This window comes from Megascapheus bottae, chromosome 15 (assembly GCF_031878675.1).
Source record: "Megascapheus bottae isolate mThoBot1 chromosome 15, mThoBot2.hap1, whole genome shotgun sequence".
Classification (NCBI taxonomy): domain Eukaryota; kingdom Metazoa; phylum Chordata; class Mammalia; order Rodentia; family Geomyidae; genus Megascapheus; species Megascapheus bottae.
This window is the reverse complement of record NC_143523.1, coordinates 12,547,675-12,568,220: the sequence shown is the minus strand read 5'-3', so window position 1 is coordinate 12,568,220 and position 20,546 is coordinate 12,547,675. Positions and strand designations below refer to the sequence as shown.

The 20,546-nt window shown below is 40.3% G+C and overlaps 1 protein-coding gene across 3 annotated transcripts in view; it reads right to left on the bottom strand.

Moving 5' to 3' along the window:
- Nucleotides 1-19,749, bottom strand: part of Ablim1 (actin binding LIM protein 1) — a 160,387-nt gene extending 140,638 nt beyond the window's left edge. For all 3 annotated transcript variants that reach the window (XM_090345798.1, XM_090345799.1, XM_090345800.1), the window contains exon 1: nt 19,506-19,749. In XM_090345798.1, the coding sequence (XP_090201924.1) occupies nt 19,506-19,749 (244 nt within the window). The remainder of the gene's footprint in view (nt 1-19,505) is intronic.
- Between the last annotated feature and the right edge of the window lie 797 nt (nt 19,750-20,546).

Below are 20,546 nucleotides of genomic sequence, written 5' to 3'. Positions count from 1 at the left end.
ACCACCCTTCAAAACTTCCCTTTGGCAAGAGAGCACTTAAAATCCTTGAGAACAGAATCCAGCAGAAACAAACCTCAAGAATGAGTTCCTTACTTGCTCTCTACTTTATGTTTACACCTATGAAGCTCATTTTGGATATGGATGCACAGAAAGAAGAAGATGCAGATTCATAAATGATTCCGAGTGAGACTGGGAAAGTGCCAAGACACAAAGAGGCCCAGGGTGCCAGGCAGTGCTGAGTCCAAATGAAGAATGAGGAAAAGACCATTCTATGATGGACTGTGATAGGAATGGGCAGGAAAGTGGCAATTAACCCACTGCTCATGAGTAATATGAGAGTGTAAGAACAGGCAGATGCAAGGCCACAGAGGACTCCCGCCGAAAATGCTAGATCTCAGAAATGATGGGTCTAAGATCTTTCTTTCCAAGATCTAAAGACTCTGGCTGCATTTCAAAGGCTCCCATGATCTGTTTCCAGCTCTGCTGCCTCTTCTTCCAGCACTGGGTTGTGTTGACATGTGTATTTCCAGCATTTAGCACACTGTCTAACACAGTGTCTATGTTTCTCTGTCTTTTTAGACATTTTTTTCTGATAAAAAGGATCACCACATGCATCACACACAGCATTTAAAGAATTACGACCATGGAGAATGGCTCACTCTTTGATACTAATGGCTTTGTGTGAACCTGAAGACAAGGAAGGTGTCATGCTTTTCCAGCTTCATGAGTGTGCTCTGTAGAATTCCAAAGACAGAAATACTCAGGTGTCTTGCACACGCACACACCTGGCCCTCACTCCAGGTCTAATGTTTTAAATTCTGGGGAGGTGAATATGGGGCTATCTCAGTTCCCTCCCTCAGTGACAGAAGATATTGGGGCCCAGCAGTCTGGCTTTCAAAACAGGAAGATAGATTGTGAGATTTACAAATAGCTGTATGTACACCATCACAGCTGGAAAATGATCCTCATAGTCTGTTGGCCAAAAATAATGATCTGTGCCATACTCACTGCAATCTTCCTGAAAACTTATTCAAGTAGTGAGTCCAAATTTTCCTATCGTCTGGGACAAATGCCTATGTGTCTACGCCTTCTTGATCCTCAACTGACAAGTCTTAATTTTTTTTCATATGAATTTCACAGAATCCATGCCCAGCAAAGTTCTTGTGCTTGAGTTGTTAAAGCAGAATGATTTAATATTTGGATCCAAAATTTCTCTGTAGTCCATTTCAAAAGCCAATTCTGAATTTGGACCTAAGCAATAGACTGCAACTCAAAAATATGACAAAACTCACTACAGTTTATCTAAAGGTCACTATAAACAATTCACTAAGGCTATAGATGACAGAGTAAACATAAAAGCTGTGATTTTCCCACAAGGGTAACAAAACCTATTACTGGAATTTTAAGGATCTTTTGATAGAGTTTCACAGATTTTAGCCTAATTCCAGGAACAAGAGAAGTTCACAAGTACAGAAATAGCTTTAACTTACTTGCAAAAAGGACATTTAATAAACAGTTTACTATTAGCTTTCTCTCTTTGCATACACTCAATTATTAGGCTATAAAAAGAGTTCCTTTCTATCAGGACACACTGAGAGGCATTTCCGATTAACTCTTTCTTTCTCTATGGTATTCAGTAGTGCCAGTGTTAGAACTGGACTACAGTGCAAAAAAAAAAAAAAAGATTTCATATGTAGTTTTGCAAAAGATTGTGGATTCTAGAAGGAAGAGGTCACGTGATATGGTGTCTGCATTCACATAGTACTAGAGACAAAGCAGGAGTGCAATATTTGGTGGATACTAAATATATTAGTCAGTACTCCTTGACAGTAACAAATATATTAGATAATCTACTTAAAAAGTTTAAAGGTTTTGGCTCACACATTGAGAGATTTTAATCCATGGTTGGTTGGCACCGTGGCTTTTCAGGGTTTATGGTGTAGAACATATGGCAGAGAAATGAGTCACTCTCTTACACAATAGAGAGGGTCTTGGGGCTCTTTTCCCTTCAAAATTATACCCCCCCCCAATGACCAGAGGACCCTACACTAGATCCTACCTCTTAAAAGTTTCTACTATAGCACCAAGGAATAAATGCTGGCAGCCTACCAGGTAGCAGGTAAAAATTCATTATTTTATACTCTAATAGGCCAATGAAAGAATTCAACTGAACTGAAAGGAAATTTAATCTCTTAGATAAAAGTCAACTTAGCAATTGCTTGAAAATATTTGCCAAGCTGCAAAGCCATAATTACTTTGGAGTGAAAGCAAGCTGAAAATGTAGTGTGATTAATCAGGTAGTGTCATTTTTTCTTTTACTAAGTCTTCTTGGTAACCTATGTTCACTACCACTTTTGTCACTGTTAACAGAATGTCAGTTGTGTGTCAGCCACCATTTTGGTATCCAGAATCATAATAACTTGAGTACATATATGTGTTTACATTGCCCATGTCAAGTAAGAGTCTATGTCAGAGGTGTAAGTCATGGGCTCTGCCTTTGGGTAGCTGGGTCTTCCTTTCTATACATACATGCACACCTAATAGATACCACCTTTTTGGTACTTTCAATAACCATGGAACAATGGAAATGACAGTGCATTTTGTCTTGTATATAAAATAATCTTCTCCCTGATACCTAATTGTTACCATGTTATCCTTGACCTACCAGGCTCATCCTGGGCTGGAGAGGGAAGAATTGGTTTCTACTTCCATACATGGAGTCTTTTAAAAAAGTTGGGCAGGGAGTTTGGCCTAGTGGTAAAGTGCTTGCCTCAGAATGCATGAAGACCCAGGTTCGATTCCTCGGTACCACATACATAGAAAAAAAGCCAGAAGTGGTGCTGAGGCTCAAGTGGTAGAACTCTAGCCTTGAGAAAGTCCAAGGACAGCACTCAGGCCCTGAGCTCAAGTCCAGGATTAGCAAAAAAAAAAAGTTAAAGTAGACAGGGTTCAGGATTCAGTCCCTCAGTTCAAGCCCCACATCCAATAAATAAATAAATTTATTTATTTATCTCATCTACTCTATCTAATTAGTTTTAAGAAGCAGCATTTTCTTGAGATGGTCAAAAGCAATCCTTTTGATTACAGAAATTTTGCAAGATTTACAAAATCCACATTTGCCCTTTCCACCCTAGCCTCTTATTTGGCCTTATAGTGCTTCTCATTCTGCTTTGGCAGACGCCCAGAACTCAGCCTTTCCCTTATTCTCCTGGGATATTTCAGTCATCACCCAAGGGACAAGCCAAATAAAACATACAATATGTACAACAATTACAGCCATCACTACCACAGGAAGGATAGTGTTGTCTCCAGTTTTTAGGATCCAGAGAAAGGGACCTTGCAACACACTCAAGCTTGTCAACATCTAAAAGCTGTATGAAAATAAAACCTAAAAGTCCCAGAGCAAATGTGTCCAGAGTTAGACAATTGCACAGAAATGCATCAAATTACCTGCCAGCCTCACTCTGCTCTCCTTGTAGTCTGGGCTCTTCACCGGTGGTTATTCTGGTATGTCACAGTGCCTACACAAGCAGCCTGGTCACAGACGGGCTGGGTTTGAATTCCAGTTCCACTACCCTGAGTACTGAGTGACCTTGGGTACTTTATTTTGTTTCTGTGGGATTTAGCAATCTTCTCTGTGATTGGTAAAAGCATACTGTTCTGGTGAGGACAGGCCCAGTTTCCTTGGTCAGCTACCTATGCAGTTCAATAGGACTCACAAGGGTCCTCTATTTGGTGTGGTGCTTTGCTTGGGTAATATTAGAATCTAGAATAATGTAGCCTTTGAACTTGTATTCCATTAAGTATAATCAGGAGGGACGATGGGACACACATGTAGTTAGGGGAGATACATATGTAATGTGTGTCTTCCACTCCTGATGACATGTTTGGAATGTCCCAACAGTGCAGGGCTCCAGTAGACCCCTGATGCATGGAAAATCAGAATCACTGGAAGGGGCCAGCAAGAAAACAGTGTTACAACTAGGACTGGATAAACAAGGCCACTAAAATTCATTTTCCATTCAGACCAGTTTCTTTGAATGCAGAAAGAAGATGAGGGAAACTTATTATTCCCTTTCCTAACTAGACTCTTTCCCTAGATTACAGAAATGGAAGGAAAGGGAAAGACAGGGCAGCCCATTGGCCCCTTCCTTTCTTACCCTCCTGACCCATTAACAAGCCCCAGGTACAGTGTTGGTAGCTACTAGCACAATGATATTCATTGTAGCATTATTTATCATAACCAAGATATGGAACCAACCCAGATGCCCTTCAGTAGATGAATGGATCAAGAAAACTTGGTATTTATATGCAATGGAATTCTATGCTGTCATCAGAAAGAATGATATTGCCCCATTCATAAGGAAATGGAAAGACTTGGAAAAAATCATATTAAGTGAAGTAAGCCAGACCCAAAGGAACACAAGCTCTCTGGTTTCCCTCATTTGTAATAATTAGTACGCATCTAGGACTCTCCTAACAGAGGATCACAATAGCTCAAAAGCTATGTACATATGGCCATATAGAATGAGACTAAGTGAAATGAACTCCAGGACAGGGAAACAAGAGACAAAAACATGAGAAGGGATATCAATGTGTGAGAAGTAATACACCTACTACCTGACAAAAGTAACTGTAATCCCTCTATCCATTATCCTGACAATAAAAAAAAGAGGTTTATCTTTGTGATTGTTGTTCTTAATGTACTATGTGAAGTTATTTCTTTTATTTTTTTGAAGTTATTTCTTTTCTCTTTTTTTCCCCTTATGGTTTCTCTCATGTGGTTACTGTATCTGACTTTGGTACTTGGTATATTGTATATACATTTATTTATTTATTTGAAATAGGGAAGGGAAGGGGAAAAACGATGATTGGGAGGGGGTGGGGAGGGAAAGTGGGAGAAAAACATGAGAAGGGGTATCAATATTCAAGAATTAATGTACTCACTACCTAACAAATGTAACTGTAACTCCTTTATATGTTTCCCCAACAACAAAATACAATTTAAAAAAAGTACAAATATTAAGAAATAAAATCAAAACCGTTGAGTTAGTTGGTGCTGCATTTCAGTTGTTTTGAAAAGAAATATGCATATACATATGTGCACACGCACTCATATATATGCATCTACAATCTATACAATACAAATTTTGTAATTACGATGATTCCACATATGAGCTCAATGCTCTTATATTTGCATTTAAAATTGGTATTTCATAGAATAATGATGAATAAAATTCATGATACTAATTTAAAATTGTAATTTTACTGTGAGACAACACTGAATAGCAATCAGAAGATGGAGAGTTCACAAAAATCACTAAAGAGCACTATATTTTAAGTACCTTTAGTGGCAGATTTTCCTGCATTTTGAATAAGTAGCTCCCTATCCACCCATTTTCCTTTTGAACTGGACCTGGCATTAGCACCTCCTCAGCACTGGGTGACAACCAGAAATGTTATTTATAGAGAAGGATGGCAATGCAAGGCAGTTACCATTATTGTCTGCCTCTCACGCTTTCATCAGCTTACAACAAGAAATAAACTTGAAAACTATTAAACTCAAGCCTCCAAAACCATTTTCAGCTAAGGAGACTTTGATAGCACAGAAGCCTGGAATTTAATCTGCGATGTGTGAAAGAATTTGGCCCCTTCCTGATAGTTAGTTATATGGTTTGAGTTGCTAAATAAGAAAAAAATACCAACCCACAAAGAATACCTATTTTTGATGTTAAAATAAAAAAAACTTCCTGGGAGGAGAAAGTTACATCCTTAGCCCATTTATTCATTCAAAACATCTTTAATGAGTGTTAACTAAGGCTAAGTACTGGGATATCACAATGAGGAAGAAAAGTCCATACTAGTTGAGAGTTTACATACTAGATGGGACAGCGATTTGGCATAATAAAATAAGTATTTGTTTTATATATGTATAAACTGGGAAATATTACATAGTATGGAGAAAAGGCAAGGTTGCAGGATAAAGAATGTTAGGAGAAGGAGCTGTAGTTTTTGGTAGAGTGGTGGAAGAAAATTTCTGGAGAAAATACCTGAGGAAAGACAGAATAAGCCATGTGGCCAGAGTGGACAGTAAGAATTGATGCCCAGAGGCAAGAGCTTACCTAGTGCAGTAGGGCCTCCTGTGGGCCTAGTGAAACAGAAGTGAAGAGATAGGGAGAAGTCATTACAATGATATTGGGTTTTCCCAAGAGCAAGAGTGAAAGCCATTGGAGGTTCTAAGCAGAGACAGTTACACAGTGATTGCAACCTACACAGGATGCCTGGCACAGATGTGGATGAGGGGAGGGCCAATGCATAAAGTCAAAAAAGATCTAAGGTAGATAACACATCAATATAAAGAAAACAAAGAAGCTAAGGAACAAAAGCTTAGGACCAAGATAATCTCAATACTAAGAAAATACTGGTGGCTTACACCTGGAATCCTAGCTACTTAGAAGGCTGAGATTTGAGGTCACAGTTTGAAGCCTACCCAAACAAGAAATTCTGTGAGATTCTTATCCCCAATTAACTAGAAAAGGCTGAAAGTGAAACTGTGGCTGTGACAGAAAGCCAGCCTTGAGTTAAAAGACTAAAGGACAGCACCCAGGCCTAGAGTTCAAGCCCAGGACTAGCATCAGAGGAAGAAAGAAAGAGGAGGAGGACGAGGAGGAGATAAAAGAAAGATGTAATTCCTAGCATTAAAAGCTGAAAATGCATTCAATAGATGCAGAAGAAAGAATCTTAAACAATGAGGGAAAACCAATAGCCATGTAACATAAGAGAAAATTTAAAATGTATATCCTAACAGTGGAGAACCGCAGATCTATCCACAGATTAAATACAATACCGCTGAGCTGGAGGTAGATCTGAATTTGAAGTTACAGAGTGTACATAGGAAATTTTGATAAAATTTGATCCAGAACAACGAATACAACCACTCTAGAAAGCAGTCTGGAAGTTCCACAAAAAAAAAAAAACTAAACATAGACCTGCCCTATGACCCAGCCATACCACTCTTAGGCATCTACCCTGAGCATCATAAACCAGGATATGGAAGGACACTTCACATCCAAAAGATATGAAAACAAAGGATTTTTTTTCTTGAATTGTCTTTTCTCTATCTGATGATTCTGTATTCTTTATCTATGGTATATTGAGGTGCACATTTATGGGAAGTCAGGGGGAGGGCACAGAATCAGAGAGAAAAGGTTGAAAAAGTGCAAAAGTGGAGCACAATGGACATTGGTGAAAGTGAACCATGCAACTTGTGGGTGGAGATGGGAGGGAGGGAATAGGAGAGAAGGAGGGAATATGATACAATGTGAAAGAAAATGTACGTGTTACCTGGTATAGGTAAAGGTAACCCTGCTGTATATCACCTGTATCAACAATCAAGTAAAATTAGAAAAAAAATTGATACAGAAAACAAAGCCCAATTTTAGACTAAGCTTTTGAACTTCAAGGGACAGCATTCTCTAGATATCCAGAGAGAGAGAAAAATGCCTATCAGCTGGTTGTGGTGGCTCATGCCTGTAATCCTAGCTACTAGGAAGCTGAGATCTAAGGATCGTGGTTCAAAGTTGGCCAGGGCACTATAAAGTCTGAGAGACTCTTATCTCCAATTAATCACCAGAAACCCGGAAGTGGCACTGTGGCTAAAGGGGTAAGGCAATAGCTTAGAGCTGAAGAGCTCAGGGACAGCACCTAGGCCCAGAGTTCAAGCCTCATGGTGGGGGGTGGGGGGAGTCTATCATTGACACAAGATAAAAACTCAGATTTTTCAAAAGCATTGTGGCTGTTAGGAAGGCAAAGAAACCACACTTCAAATTCTTGACAGAAGGAAAAACCCTACACTTCAGCCAAAATGGTGTCAGACATAAAGGCAATGGCAAACCTCACTATTACAAAGGGGCTTGGAGAGGGGACCACCAAGGTTCTTCCTTGGGAAGACAAAGCAACATCAACAAGTAAGAGATTAGCCACAATAAACTCAGAAAAGCCAATATTGAAATAAAAGGGCTTGCAGTGAACAGTGGATTCAATCACATAAGAAACAAACATCACAATGGATGGGTTATGGTTGTAGAAAGAATGAAAATGGAAAAAAAAAAGAACAACATGTAAATAATACGACAAACAAAAACCTGGACATAGGTAGAAGTATCAGAATGCCACTGTCCTGTTTTCCACAAGCAGGGACCAACATCATGCAGGAGCCTGTCCAGGTTGTTCATGTAAGATTGCTTTCTCAATCTTAGGTCCCATCACCCAATTGCTTCATCTTTTCTTAGAGATTACACACCATCTCATCTGTGTTTTTATTACCTCACTTTCCATTTCTTGGACTTGGTAAGGCCAAGGGCTCACAAGGCAAATGTATCTTAAAAACAGAGCTAGTGTACCTTTACCCTTTCAGTGATTATACTGGTTCAATGCCCACCATTGTATCCAACCAGTTTGTATCCTGGAGATCCCAAGTATCATTCTTCTATAGACTAATGAATAAAACCAAAAGTAATGCACTGGTTCTGTGGATAGCCACAGGGCTTTATCTTTCATTCATATAAACAGCATAGAATTATGGTGACAAGACTTTCATTTATCAACATATGAGTTAAATTGTGGAATAAATCTGTGGGGGCCTTGCCCAGCCATTCTCTTGCTGTTCTCACTTTGTCCTCTTCTGAGAAGTCACACAATAAAGATTCTCTTCCTGAGCTGTGGACACAGGAGTGTTAGCAGATATTAGATCAAACAAAGACCTACTTAAGAGTTGGCTAAACACTTCTTCAAGACTTTTCTGTCTTGAAAAGGGTGAATCTGGTCAATTAGGTTTGCATTCCTGACAATCACAGGAAGAGATATGTATGATATCCTAGATGGTGGTGGAAATGTACATTAAAAGGCAAAGCAAGGCCAAACTCAGGCCAGTTCTTACAGAGCCAGGTAAGAGCCAGAGCTTCACAAGACAGGGTGCCAGAGGAAGCCTGATAGAAGAGGAAGGATGAGACTGTCCCCTAAGATAAGGGTCTTGGTTCTGGAGTAGCCTGGGAAAAAAGGCCCTAAGGTATCTGGATTTATGCCTTAAGGAAATATCTCCCTTCACTGATTACTTTCAGCTACTCTTCACTTTAGATTATAGAGAATAGGACAATGCTGTATCTTTAGATGGAACATGTTCATCAAATTGAATATATTTTTCTCAAGAGAATCTATCAATAATTAATTACATCATTTTATTGTGCAAACAGTTAATATGCTTGCATACTGGTCTAAAAGCCTCTTCCTTCAAACTATGTAAATGAGTATATTTGACAATGGGCATCAGAATTAACCACAGCCTCATTACATAAATACCTCTAAGGTCTTTTCTTTTTTCTTTTTCTTTTTTGCCAGTCTTGGTGCCTTGATCTCAGGGGCTGAGCACTGTCCTTGAGGCTAGAGCTCTATCATTTGAGCCACAGTACAACTTCCAGGTTTTTTTCTATGTATGTAGTACCAAGGAATGGAACCTGAGTCTTTGTGCATGCTAGGCAAGCACTACCACTAGGCAAAACTCCCAGCCCCCCTAAAACCTGAAGATTCAAAGGGACTAAACAGATGATTTGATAACAACATTCTATTATGTGTGTGTGTATATATATATATGGGCTCTCTTCTTTAAAAGCTGCATATTGCTACAATTCCATCAAAGATTGTGCTAATAAACTTCTATAACATAAGCCAAGTTTGATGTATTTCTAAAACAGGTTTAAAAGATATTTTTCTTCCCTTCTTCTAGATGGAAAATAATTTGCATATATATTGGATTGTTGGGATTTGGTAGGAGAGCAGGAGGATTGGAAGGGAAATATTTAGTAAATTCTTCTTAGTTTGGGATCCGGATTGCACAATATTTGTCTCCCCTTCTGAATAAAATATACCAAAAGCCCCGAGCATTTACCAATATGCTTCATTGGCTATTAAATCTGCACATAAAAAAAAAAAGAAACAAGGCCACAAAAACAACATTAAGCCATTGCATCCACAGTGGAAAGCCAGAGAGGCAAGATGAAAAGAAAGAAATAATCACTGGTTCATTAATTATGCTAATGAATACTTAGTGAACAATGACAACACAAAAATCATTGCTTGCAAGGAGGTAAAAGTGATGTATGGATCACAAAGTTCTACACTGAGCCCTAAGAGAGCTTCCATTCTAATATGGTAAACTGTAAAAGTACCTAAATAACATTAAAACAGGATAGAAAGACAATGGAAATAGAGTTATGGAGGTATGAAGGCAGGAGTGCTTTCTACTAACAAAAGAGATAAGAGATTAAGGTACAGTGTGTACCTCCTCAACCACAGTAAGACTTACAGCAACTTGGTTGGGTCCAACATCCCCTCATCAACAAATGTGATGGACAGAAAATAAACTGAATCATTATTATATTTAATAAAGAAGCTAACTATGCAGTGCGTTGGAAGTAGCTGTCTGATCCTTATTAAACTCTTAATATTGGCCAAATGAACCATAATCTAAGACGACTGAGTGCAGGTGAAGTATTAGTAAATGGTATTTCCATCAAGGACGACTTCAGATCTACTCGATGACCTTCATAAGTAGGCAGATACTGATTACAGAATTTGACTGTTCCCTTCAAGGACAAGTCTGGCCTGAGGAAAAGATAAGAGATACCCAGCTACCCACTAGAATCACATGATAGCACTTCAGGGAAAAGACTGATAGGAAATAGGACTGATATTTGTCCCACTAGACCAGAATATGCTGATGATGTCAAGAATGACCTTACAAATATCTGGGTTATGATAGACTGAAAGGGAGGGTGCTGGAAGTGGCCTTAATAATTCAACCTTTCTTTCCAAGCTTGTCTTTATCTCCTGGGGTCTCAACTCTATGTCCTGAGAATTCTCCCTATCCACTTGGGTTAGGAGCCATCTTGGCAAACTCTCTGCTCTTCTCTTTTGCAATGATGAGAAAGGGAGAGGCCAGGAGCATGGCCTAGTGGTAGGGTGCTTGCCTGGCATACAGGAAGCGCTCTAGGTTCGATTCCTTAGTACCACATACACAGAAAAAGCCGGAAGAAGTGCTGTGGCTCAAGTGATGGTACAGTGCTAGCCTTGAGAAAACCCAAGGACAGTGCCCAGGCCTTAAGTTCAAGCCCGAGGACTAGCAAAACAAAGAAAAGAGAGAAAAAGGAAAAGGAAAGGGAGAAAGGAGGCCTAGGATCTTGGCTTTACTATATAATGTTAGTCTATGTTAAAGACTTAGTCTCTACTCCTCATCACAGTTGGGTGTTTCGATTTTTGCCATAAAAGAAATCACAGTTCTACTTCTAATTTTAAGAAATATATAGAATTCATTCAACAGTCCGTTTAGACTTGTGACATATTTAAATGTAAAGGCCCCATGAATCTGACTTTACAAAGGTTTTCTCTAGAAGGTTAATTATTCCCAGCACAGTGTCTTTGGAAGGCTGACAAGGAAGCTGTCATACCCTCAGCAGCTTTCAGACCACAATGTCTTGCTATTAGTTGTCTTTATCCCAGGAAGGGACTCACTTATGTGCTAGCCACCTGTCTGCCCCAATGATATATACACACAAGAGTGTGTGTGTGTGCACGTGTGTGTGTGTGCACATGTGTGTGTGTGTGTGCGTGTGTGTATTTGTTCAGGTAATAGGGCATAAACTGAAGGCCTGGATGCTGTCTTTCTGCTTTTTCACTCAAGGCTGCTGATTAACCACTTGAGTCACAGTTCTACTTCAGGCTTTTTGGGAGTTAATTGGTGATCAGAATCTCATAGACTTTCCTACCTGGACTACCTTCAGACTTCCCTCCTCAGATGTCAGCCACCTAAGTAGGTGGCATGTGCCACCTGTACCCAGTTTATACCACCTGTCTGTTGGCAGTTTTGTCTGTACTCAGGTCCATCACTAGATCCAGACAGATTTGTGAGTTAGCAGGAGTGTATACTCAGAAGTACTGGGTCAGGCATGGTCTAGCATAATTAAGAGCAAATGATGCTAAATCAGGGGGTTCTCTGAAGAGAAGCCACTCTTAGTAAGATTCCACTTCTTTTCTAAGTCAGACTAAAAACAATGCAAACAATACACTTGAACAGTGACTTACCCTTTGATTTTAAATGAGATTAGTTTGTAAGTACATATAATTAAAACAAATCAAGCATGTCAGCCTATTTCATTACTCAAGGTAGCAATTTAGATGGAATGTTTCATGAGAAAATAGTTACTTCCTGGATCTCAAAATAAAACAAGCAAACAACAACAAAAATCACAGTAAGACAAACACACAAAAACAAGAAAACAAGGCTGGAATAAGCAAGTATGGGCAGTGGAACTGAGACATTCATGGCCTCTGTTTCTACTCAAATCACTGGAACATAGCCTTTTTCTGGTTACATTGAATGAATCTTACCTACTTTTTCAAATTAAATCTCCAAGCTTATTTTTTCATTCCCTAGCCACTCCAGTAATCTTCCTTTCCTGTGAGAATTCATTTTATTTGTTACCTGGCTGATTATCTAGCCTCTTACATATTTGGAAAGAAGGAAGAAGGAGGAGGAGGAAGAAGAAGAAGAAGAGGAAGAAAATGGGTTATAAGAGGAAAAGGAGGAGGGGAAGGGAAAGAAAGGAAGGAAGGGAGGGAGAGAGGGAGAGAGGGAGGGGGAAAGAAGGGAGGGAGGGCAGGAGGAAGGAGGTGAAGGAGTATTAAGCTTCTAATAGATACTGAAATATTTTTTCTTCTGAATTTTCTTCTAGAGATCCTTACAGTTCTACAATTAGAGGTGGTCTTATCTATATTTTACATGTGATAAAGCAGAGGCTTAATAGAAACTTTGTCTGGGCCAATTGCTTAGAAGGAATGTAACTGGACTTTGAACTTGCCAGTTTAGTCCTACCCACAGCTTTTACTTGGGGGAGGGGGTGACTGACCTCAGAGTTGGGTGCTCATTGGGCAAGTGATCCACTACTTAAACCATGACCTTAACTCATTTTTGCTTTAGTTAATTTTAAATAGGTGCTCGTGTCTTTTTGCCCAGAGCTGGCTTCAAACCAGCATTTTCCTACCTATGCCTCCCACGTAGCTTAGATTCTATAGACATACACTATCACACCTAGTTTGTTCCTTGAAATGTAGTCTTGCTAACTTGTTGCCATGGCTAGCCCCACACCATGATCCTTCCCATCTCCACCTCCTGAACAGATAGGATTACAGGTGTGCACCACCACGCCTGGCCAATGAATGGGAAGCCACCACGCTAGGCTATTTCTCCAGGCTTCAGCTGCTTATATTATATATAATACAGGCTTGGAGGGAAGCTCAGTGTGAAAGGCCCTTCAGACACCTGACACCTATGACCAAGAAGCTTGCTTCAGAGGTCTGGGGTCAAAGGCAGGGCATGGAAGAAGCACGGGGTTTGACCTTCAAGGACTTGAGAAGAATGATTCTGAGAAATATGATTAAATTAGTGGAACAAGAGCCTTGAAAAGTTAACAGGGGCTATTGATAACTATAAATTAAAGGAAAATCAAACTATCTACTGCTTGACCCAAAAGCTGGCACCTCAAATCCCTCTCCATCTGTGCTCTATCATGACAGGAAAACAACCAGCTACCTAGTATCATTTCCATTCTCCACAGAAAAAGGCAAAATGCCATAGCTTTTTTGTGAGAACCATAGTTCCTCAACAAGTGGAAGACCCTGTGTCTGCTACTGCTTTGTGTCTCTGAACAGCTGCTGGCAAAGCTACCAGTTAGATGTGAGGAAGGACCAGACACTCTTCCTTGTCAATTTTATGGCAAGATAAAATACTTCTCTGGGGCATGGTGATGGGGGAGGTGTCCTTACCCTTGAGTGGAATTAAAACAATCCCTCCTGTAGCCTCTCTTGGCACTACTGAGAAGATGTAATTAAAAAAAAAGTTAGAGAGAAGTTTCTAGAATCTACAGATAGTAAAGTTCTTACTGGTCTATATCCCACAAATCCAAGACCTTCCACAGGGACCCTCTGGGGGGGGGAAGGGGGATAGATAGAGTGGAGGGAAAGAGAGAGAGGAGGGAGAGAAAGCAGGGTGGGGAGGGAGATAGTCTCCTACAGCTTCAACTCAGGGCCTGGGTGTTGCCCCTGGGTTTTTCACTCAAAGCTAGAGTGCTACTTCTAGTTTTTTAATAAATAGTTAATTGGAGATAAGAGTCTCATAATTTTTTGGGGGGGGTGGGCTGGGCTACCTTTGTCTTTGAACTATGATCCTCAGATCTTAGCCCCATGAGTAGCTAGGATTACAGATATGAGCCACTGGTGCTTAGCTTCTACAGAGACCTTTTACACTCGTGTCTGGAATTGTGGGTTAATGACAGTGAATAGGTGAGAAAGGAACATGAAGATAAAAACGTAAAGAATCAGGGCCAGGAGTTTGGCCTAGTGGTAGAGTGCTTGCAGAGCACGAAGATCCCGGTTCGATTCCTTGGTACCACATATATAGAAAAGCCAGAAGTGGTGCTGTGGCTGAGATGATAGAGTGCTAGCCTTAAGGGAAGCCCACCAGCAGTGCTTAGGCCCTGAGTTCAAGCCCCCAGACTGGTTAAAAAAAAAGTAAAGAATCATAAGGTCATAGTTTGAAAATACAGGCTAATATCGCTTTAAAAAATCAATGTACATAAGCTTCTTTTGGTTCTGTGACATCTTAGTTGTGGGTCTTGGGAAACCATTAGCAGTGGTGAGGACAGTCCTAACGGGTGTGCTAAACGTGGCAAGAGGACCCTCGCAGGTGCCTAAGGCAGAGAAAAAGCTTTCCATCTAAACAGATGTGAGTTGCATTACTAGAGAAGTAACTGCCAGACCTAATCTCCAGTCCAGAACATGTGGTTTGGAGATTTACACTCAGCTGATGATACAATCCACAACCACAGAAGCCTCTCTAGACCTCCACCGAGCTTCTACTAACAGTGCTAGGCTGCTCTTTGTTTGTCAAGAAGGTAACTACCCCAAATATGTTCTTCCTTCTGTATTGAATCCTCAAAGCCCAAAAGGCCAGAAAGAACTACAGATTCAAAGGCTGACTGAGATTCCCTACAGTAGAGTGAGGAGAGAAAAATAACCTCCTTCAAATAAGTCTATATTTCAGAACTAGGGAAAACAGATCTTTGCTATTTTTTTTTCTGGCAAGAGCAATTTATTTTAAGAGTCTTCAAATCTGAGTTGCTATAGGACTTAGCATGTTAATTACAGACTTTTTGAGGAGACAGCACCCAGCAGACCTCAAGAATGACCTGTTTGTACGATGTGAGCTAGGACAGAACAACATCATGGTTAAGACCATAAACTTCGAGTCTGCCCAGATGCTCTTTAGTGGGGTGAGGAAATATGGTATATATGCACAATGGAATTTTCATTAATCCATTAGAAACAGTGATACTCTATTACTTGCAGAGAAATGTTACAAGAAATCAGGCCCAGAGAGAGAGAGGTTGTATGTTTTCTCTCATATCTAGAAACTATAATTAGTTTGTACGTTTCTAAGTAAATACATAGGATGGTATGCAAGTGTACACAAATGTATTAACTGAAATGGTAGATTCAGGGGAGAATTCCTTAGTAAATTAAAGGTCAACCAAATAAATGCCAGGAAATGGGTACCTGAAGAGGGTAGGGTGAGGACAAGGGGAGATACGTAGATAAATGAAGAGAAGGGAGTGAGTGCAGTAAAAAAAAATTCAATGTATATCCTACAAAGTTAAGGAAAGTGAGGGAAGGGATAGGTTGGGAAGGGTGGGTAAGAATGTTGAAAGGGGTGATAGTGATCAAGAGACAGAATATTCATAAATCGGTTTATTGATTGGCAACTTTCTTGTACAACTATTTAAAATATTTTTAATCCCATAAATTTAGGTGAGAGGCAGACCTGATTCCAAATCTGGATGTTTTACTCACTGTCAGTGTGACCTTAGGCTGATCTCTCTAACTGCATATGTCTAAGTTTTCTGATCTCTAAAATGAGGTTGCAAGTGAGATTTGCTTTGTTGAGTTATTGAAAATATTAACCAAGAAAAATTACAAAACATTTGGTGTAAAATTTGCCATAAAGTCAACCTGAGGGAGGTGCATCACACACAAGCAAGAGAGAGAAAGAGATCCACTGGCAGAAGCAGTGTGTGGCTGGTCTATCTGTTTTGTCCACAGGTCCCCAGCTTCTTACTAATTGCTTTCCTGTCCTTAAATGTGGAAAACAGTCCCTTCCCCACCAACTTCCGAGGGTTGTTTGGAACACAACACAAGTCAGATACACATGGGGGTCTCTGGGAAGCATGGAGCCCTGCATAGCTAAGCAGGAATTGAACATGAGAAAACAACAGGAAGTCAAAGCATCTTGAGGTCCTTCTGGCAGCTGCAGGAGGTCTTTGCCAAATGTTCCTCAGTTCCCTGCCAGGAGCCACTCCTGAGCTTTGCTAGCACAGGAACACGCATGGCTGCAGGAGGGCGTGCTTCCTCCCAGCACCTGTCCCAAACAGGATGCTCTGAGCACACAGTGCTTTCCTGGGAATCCCACTTCCTATGCTGCATTCATAGTGCTGGGTTCCAGTAGCATGGATTGCTCCATAACAGTGGGGGATAGCAATCAAAATAATTTTTAAAATAAACTGTGATTGTAGCAAACATTCAGTGACTGCCATTGTGTGCCAAGATAAACATTTTGTCATGCATAGTCTCAATCCTTAGGAAAAAAATACTGTGGTTAGGCCTGGACAACCAGGACCCTGTGCCTTCATTTAAAATGTCCCCTGCTAATTTTTGGAATGGCTACGGCCATCAGTGTTGTGTGGTAGAGCATCTCAGCCTCTTTGTGAGAACTTTCTCCAATGATGGTCCTCTAGACCTTTCCCATGTTCTGCAGGGGTTAACCAGATATCCTGAAGACTTGGATCCTGGGAATCATGGTGATGGAGTTTCTCAGGGAGGCCTGATGTGGCTCTATTCTGTAAATGAAGTCTGGCAAGCACTCTCATCCTCCGTATAGCATGGCATTTACTTCTCATGATGGAACAAGTTTGGGTTATTAACAGGTTGGTTTAGGGTCCCATCTATATAAACTCAATTGTTTATAACCATATTTATCCAGGAACCCATATGTGAGTAAACTTGTTCATAGTAATCTGACCAGGAGTAGATTCTTCTGCAAATTTGTCTGATAGGGAAACAGTGACCTGGAGACAGAAACTTCACAAAGTAAAACATTTCAAAGTAGAAAAGCTAGGACACAAGTTCTGGAATATCCAAACTCAAAGTCACAACACTCAGCTCATCTCCAAGATTTACTTGTTTGCCTCCACTAAAATATAGCCATCCTCTGAGGCTCAGCCCTTGCTTTATCCAGGGTTCATTGGCACTATGAAGTTTCTTCTTCTCCAGTGATGAAATATGCTGACAAGCCATTGTCCAGAATGTTCTTATTCAGTTACAGTCTACTTGGTTTCCCCCTTCTCACCTTCTACCTGACAGACCTTGATTCTTCCCACAGCACACTCTCAAAATATCTGATTCATTAGAAGCACCAAAGTCATTCACCAACAGAAATCCCTGGGCTTTGTTTTAATCCCCACGTGTGTGTGTGTGTGTGTGTGTGTGTGTGTGTGTGTGTTGAGGGAGGAGGGGAAGAAGTGTTTTTGCCCAATGAAGGGAGTTAAAGTATTTACAGATGTGGAACCAATATTTGAGGGGTGCTTTCCTAAGCCTGGAAAGTCATGGGGCAAGCGTTTCTGGAGTAAATTGTAAGTAGGCTGGGGAAGATTTCATTCTTTCTCCACCCCCACCCCTTGCTTCCTTGAAAGGGATAAACTAGAGGTGATAGACACTGCTGGAGAGGGGAAACTTGGAAATGCCTGTGAGCATCCCTCAGGACCAGTACCCTGTCCAGCTTGTTGCTCTCCCTGGGATGGCTAGAATTAAGGAGTCAGTGAATACCAAGCAATGGGGATATGGAGGAGTTGGGACCCTCATAGACGGCAGGTGAACATGCAGAATGGGAGCAGCTGCTTTGTAATGGTCTGGAAGTTCCTCAGAAAGTTGAACATGGAATTCGTGTATGGCCCAGAAATTCTACTCCTAGTCAAATGCCCCACATAACTGAAAACATAAAGTCTATACAAAAACTTGTATAGGAATGCTTACAGTGGTATTATTTACAATAGCCAAAAGGTGGACAAAACCAAAATGTCCATCAATGACAGAGTGGTAGCAAATATCTATACAATGTCATATTATTCAGCCAAACAAGGAATGGAATCACAACATACACAACTTAGATGAAACTTGAAAACATTACATTCACTGACAGAAGCTAGACACCAAACACAACGTATTATAGTCTTAAACATTATATATATAATCACATGAAATGTCCAGAATAGAGCAAAGTAAAGAGACCAGAGGTCCCTGTAGTGATTTCTTAAGACTAGAGATGGAAAAGTTGGAGTGGAGAAGTAATGGCTAAAGGCCCCAGGGTTTCTCTATAAAGAGATGAAATCATTTGAAAATCCACTGTGGTAATAGTTGCATATATTGTAAGCGTCCTAAAAACCTGTCAGATTGCTAAAAGGGTTAATTAGAAAGCCTATGAATTATAGCTCAATAAATCTGGTAAAAATGTAATTGCAACAACAAATGCCTTAGCATAGATTAACTGGTTTCCCTCATCCACACTGCCCCCAGCCCTGCCCTCCTCTCTCACTGCCCATAAATTAAGAGGTATGCATTTTGTCTTCTGGCTCATTTAACTCAGCTTCATACATCTGTAAGGACCGTGTCTAATGGTCTGGTACCTTCTGTTCTAATTTGAGTATGGATTTGGACAGGTATCATTAATTAAGGTACCATGACAACTTCGAAGTCAGAAATTTTGTCCAAATAACTCCTTCCTCAGCCCAGGCCCTCTCCACCTGCTTCCCAAGCAGAAGGTTGAGTTACCACATTTTAATGAGATTTATTGAAAAGAAACCACAACGTCTCCCCAGTATGAACCGCCCCCCACTTTCATTTAAAGCGTTTCATAAGACAAGCCCTATTCCAGGCAACAGTCTAATTTGGATCTCAGATTCCTTTAGGTCATCCCTGAGTAGTGTCAATCAGCAACTTGAAGCATTTATTTTTCCATTTCTTCATACACATATGAAGAACATTTATTGATAAAGATTTCTTTTCCACCCTGCCTCCAACTACTGATAACAACTCATTCCAAGTTTGTTAAAAAAATAAAAATAGAAAAGAAAGGACGCATTTGTTGAGATTATAAAATTATAGATGAAAACAGCCTTGGAACTGAGCTCCATAACTGTCCTTCCATTACATTCTCCATTTCTCCCACCCTCCTCCCATTAATTATATATTAAGGTTAGAGTTTCCTTTGAAGAATGGTCTTGTTCATACTTTATTATTTATGTCAATCACAAAACACAAAACCATGTCTGGAGGGCTCAGTTACTTACCTGAAGGCCCACAGCTGCTGAACGCATGTTCAACTGGGCCCCAGTCCTCAGGATACAGATAAAACAAATGGGTGATGGTGGCCCGCCTGTGAGCTGGGTGGGCGATGCCAAAGGCACTTGGATCTTCAACAATCAGGCTCCTCCTGCATGAGCCCCTGGCTCTGGTCCTGTCAGATGAAGTGACTTTGCCTTTCTCAGAGCTGCACAATTTCCCCAGACACTTTAAACCAAGGAAGGAAGGCATCTGGGCACAGGTGAAAATGAAATGCAGAAGGGACCCTAGAGTGTGAGAAGTGGGGCTATTTCTTCCCTCTGCTCCCCTGGCTCCCTGTCATCTCTTTCTGCAGAACCCGGTAAAGAAGATTAGGAAAGACAGATTCAAGAGATTACCCTGAAGAGCTTAGAGCTGCATATTCTCAGTCAGATGATGAGGTATAAAAACAGCCTCTACCAGGAACTCATGACTAACGATTCAGGTCTAAGACATGAATACATATTCAAAAATGAAATTAATTTTTTGTTTTGATAATATGTTTATTATCTTTACATAGTTGTACAAAGGAGTTACCATTCAAAACTGCAGTTTATGAATATAATGCATCTTGATCAGTGTCACCCCTATCAACATTCTCACTCATCCTTCCAAACCCACTCCTTCTCTCACTTTTCTTAATTATGTAGGATATGCACTGAATTTGACTGCCTTCTTCCCCCTTCTCTTCACTTGTCTACCCTTGTCCTCTTACCCCACCTCATTTGACTCACCCATATCCATTTCCTGATGTTTATTTTGTTGAACTATGATTTAGAGAAATATCTAAAAGCATTCTGCAATATTTCTTGAATATCATCTTATAAGAATACTTGGAATAATTCTAGGTATATAGATGTACATGGAATGTAACCTAAAAACATATCAGGAAAACAAAACAAGGCAGGGTAACAATTCCAAGTTCTCCAGTATTCTGGATCTCATAGAAGGGGTGAGCTTCCATTGAAGTACCTCAACTTCAATGAGTGACCATTCCAGCTATTCCAGCC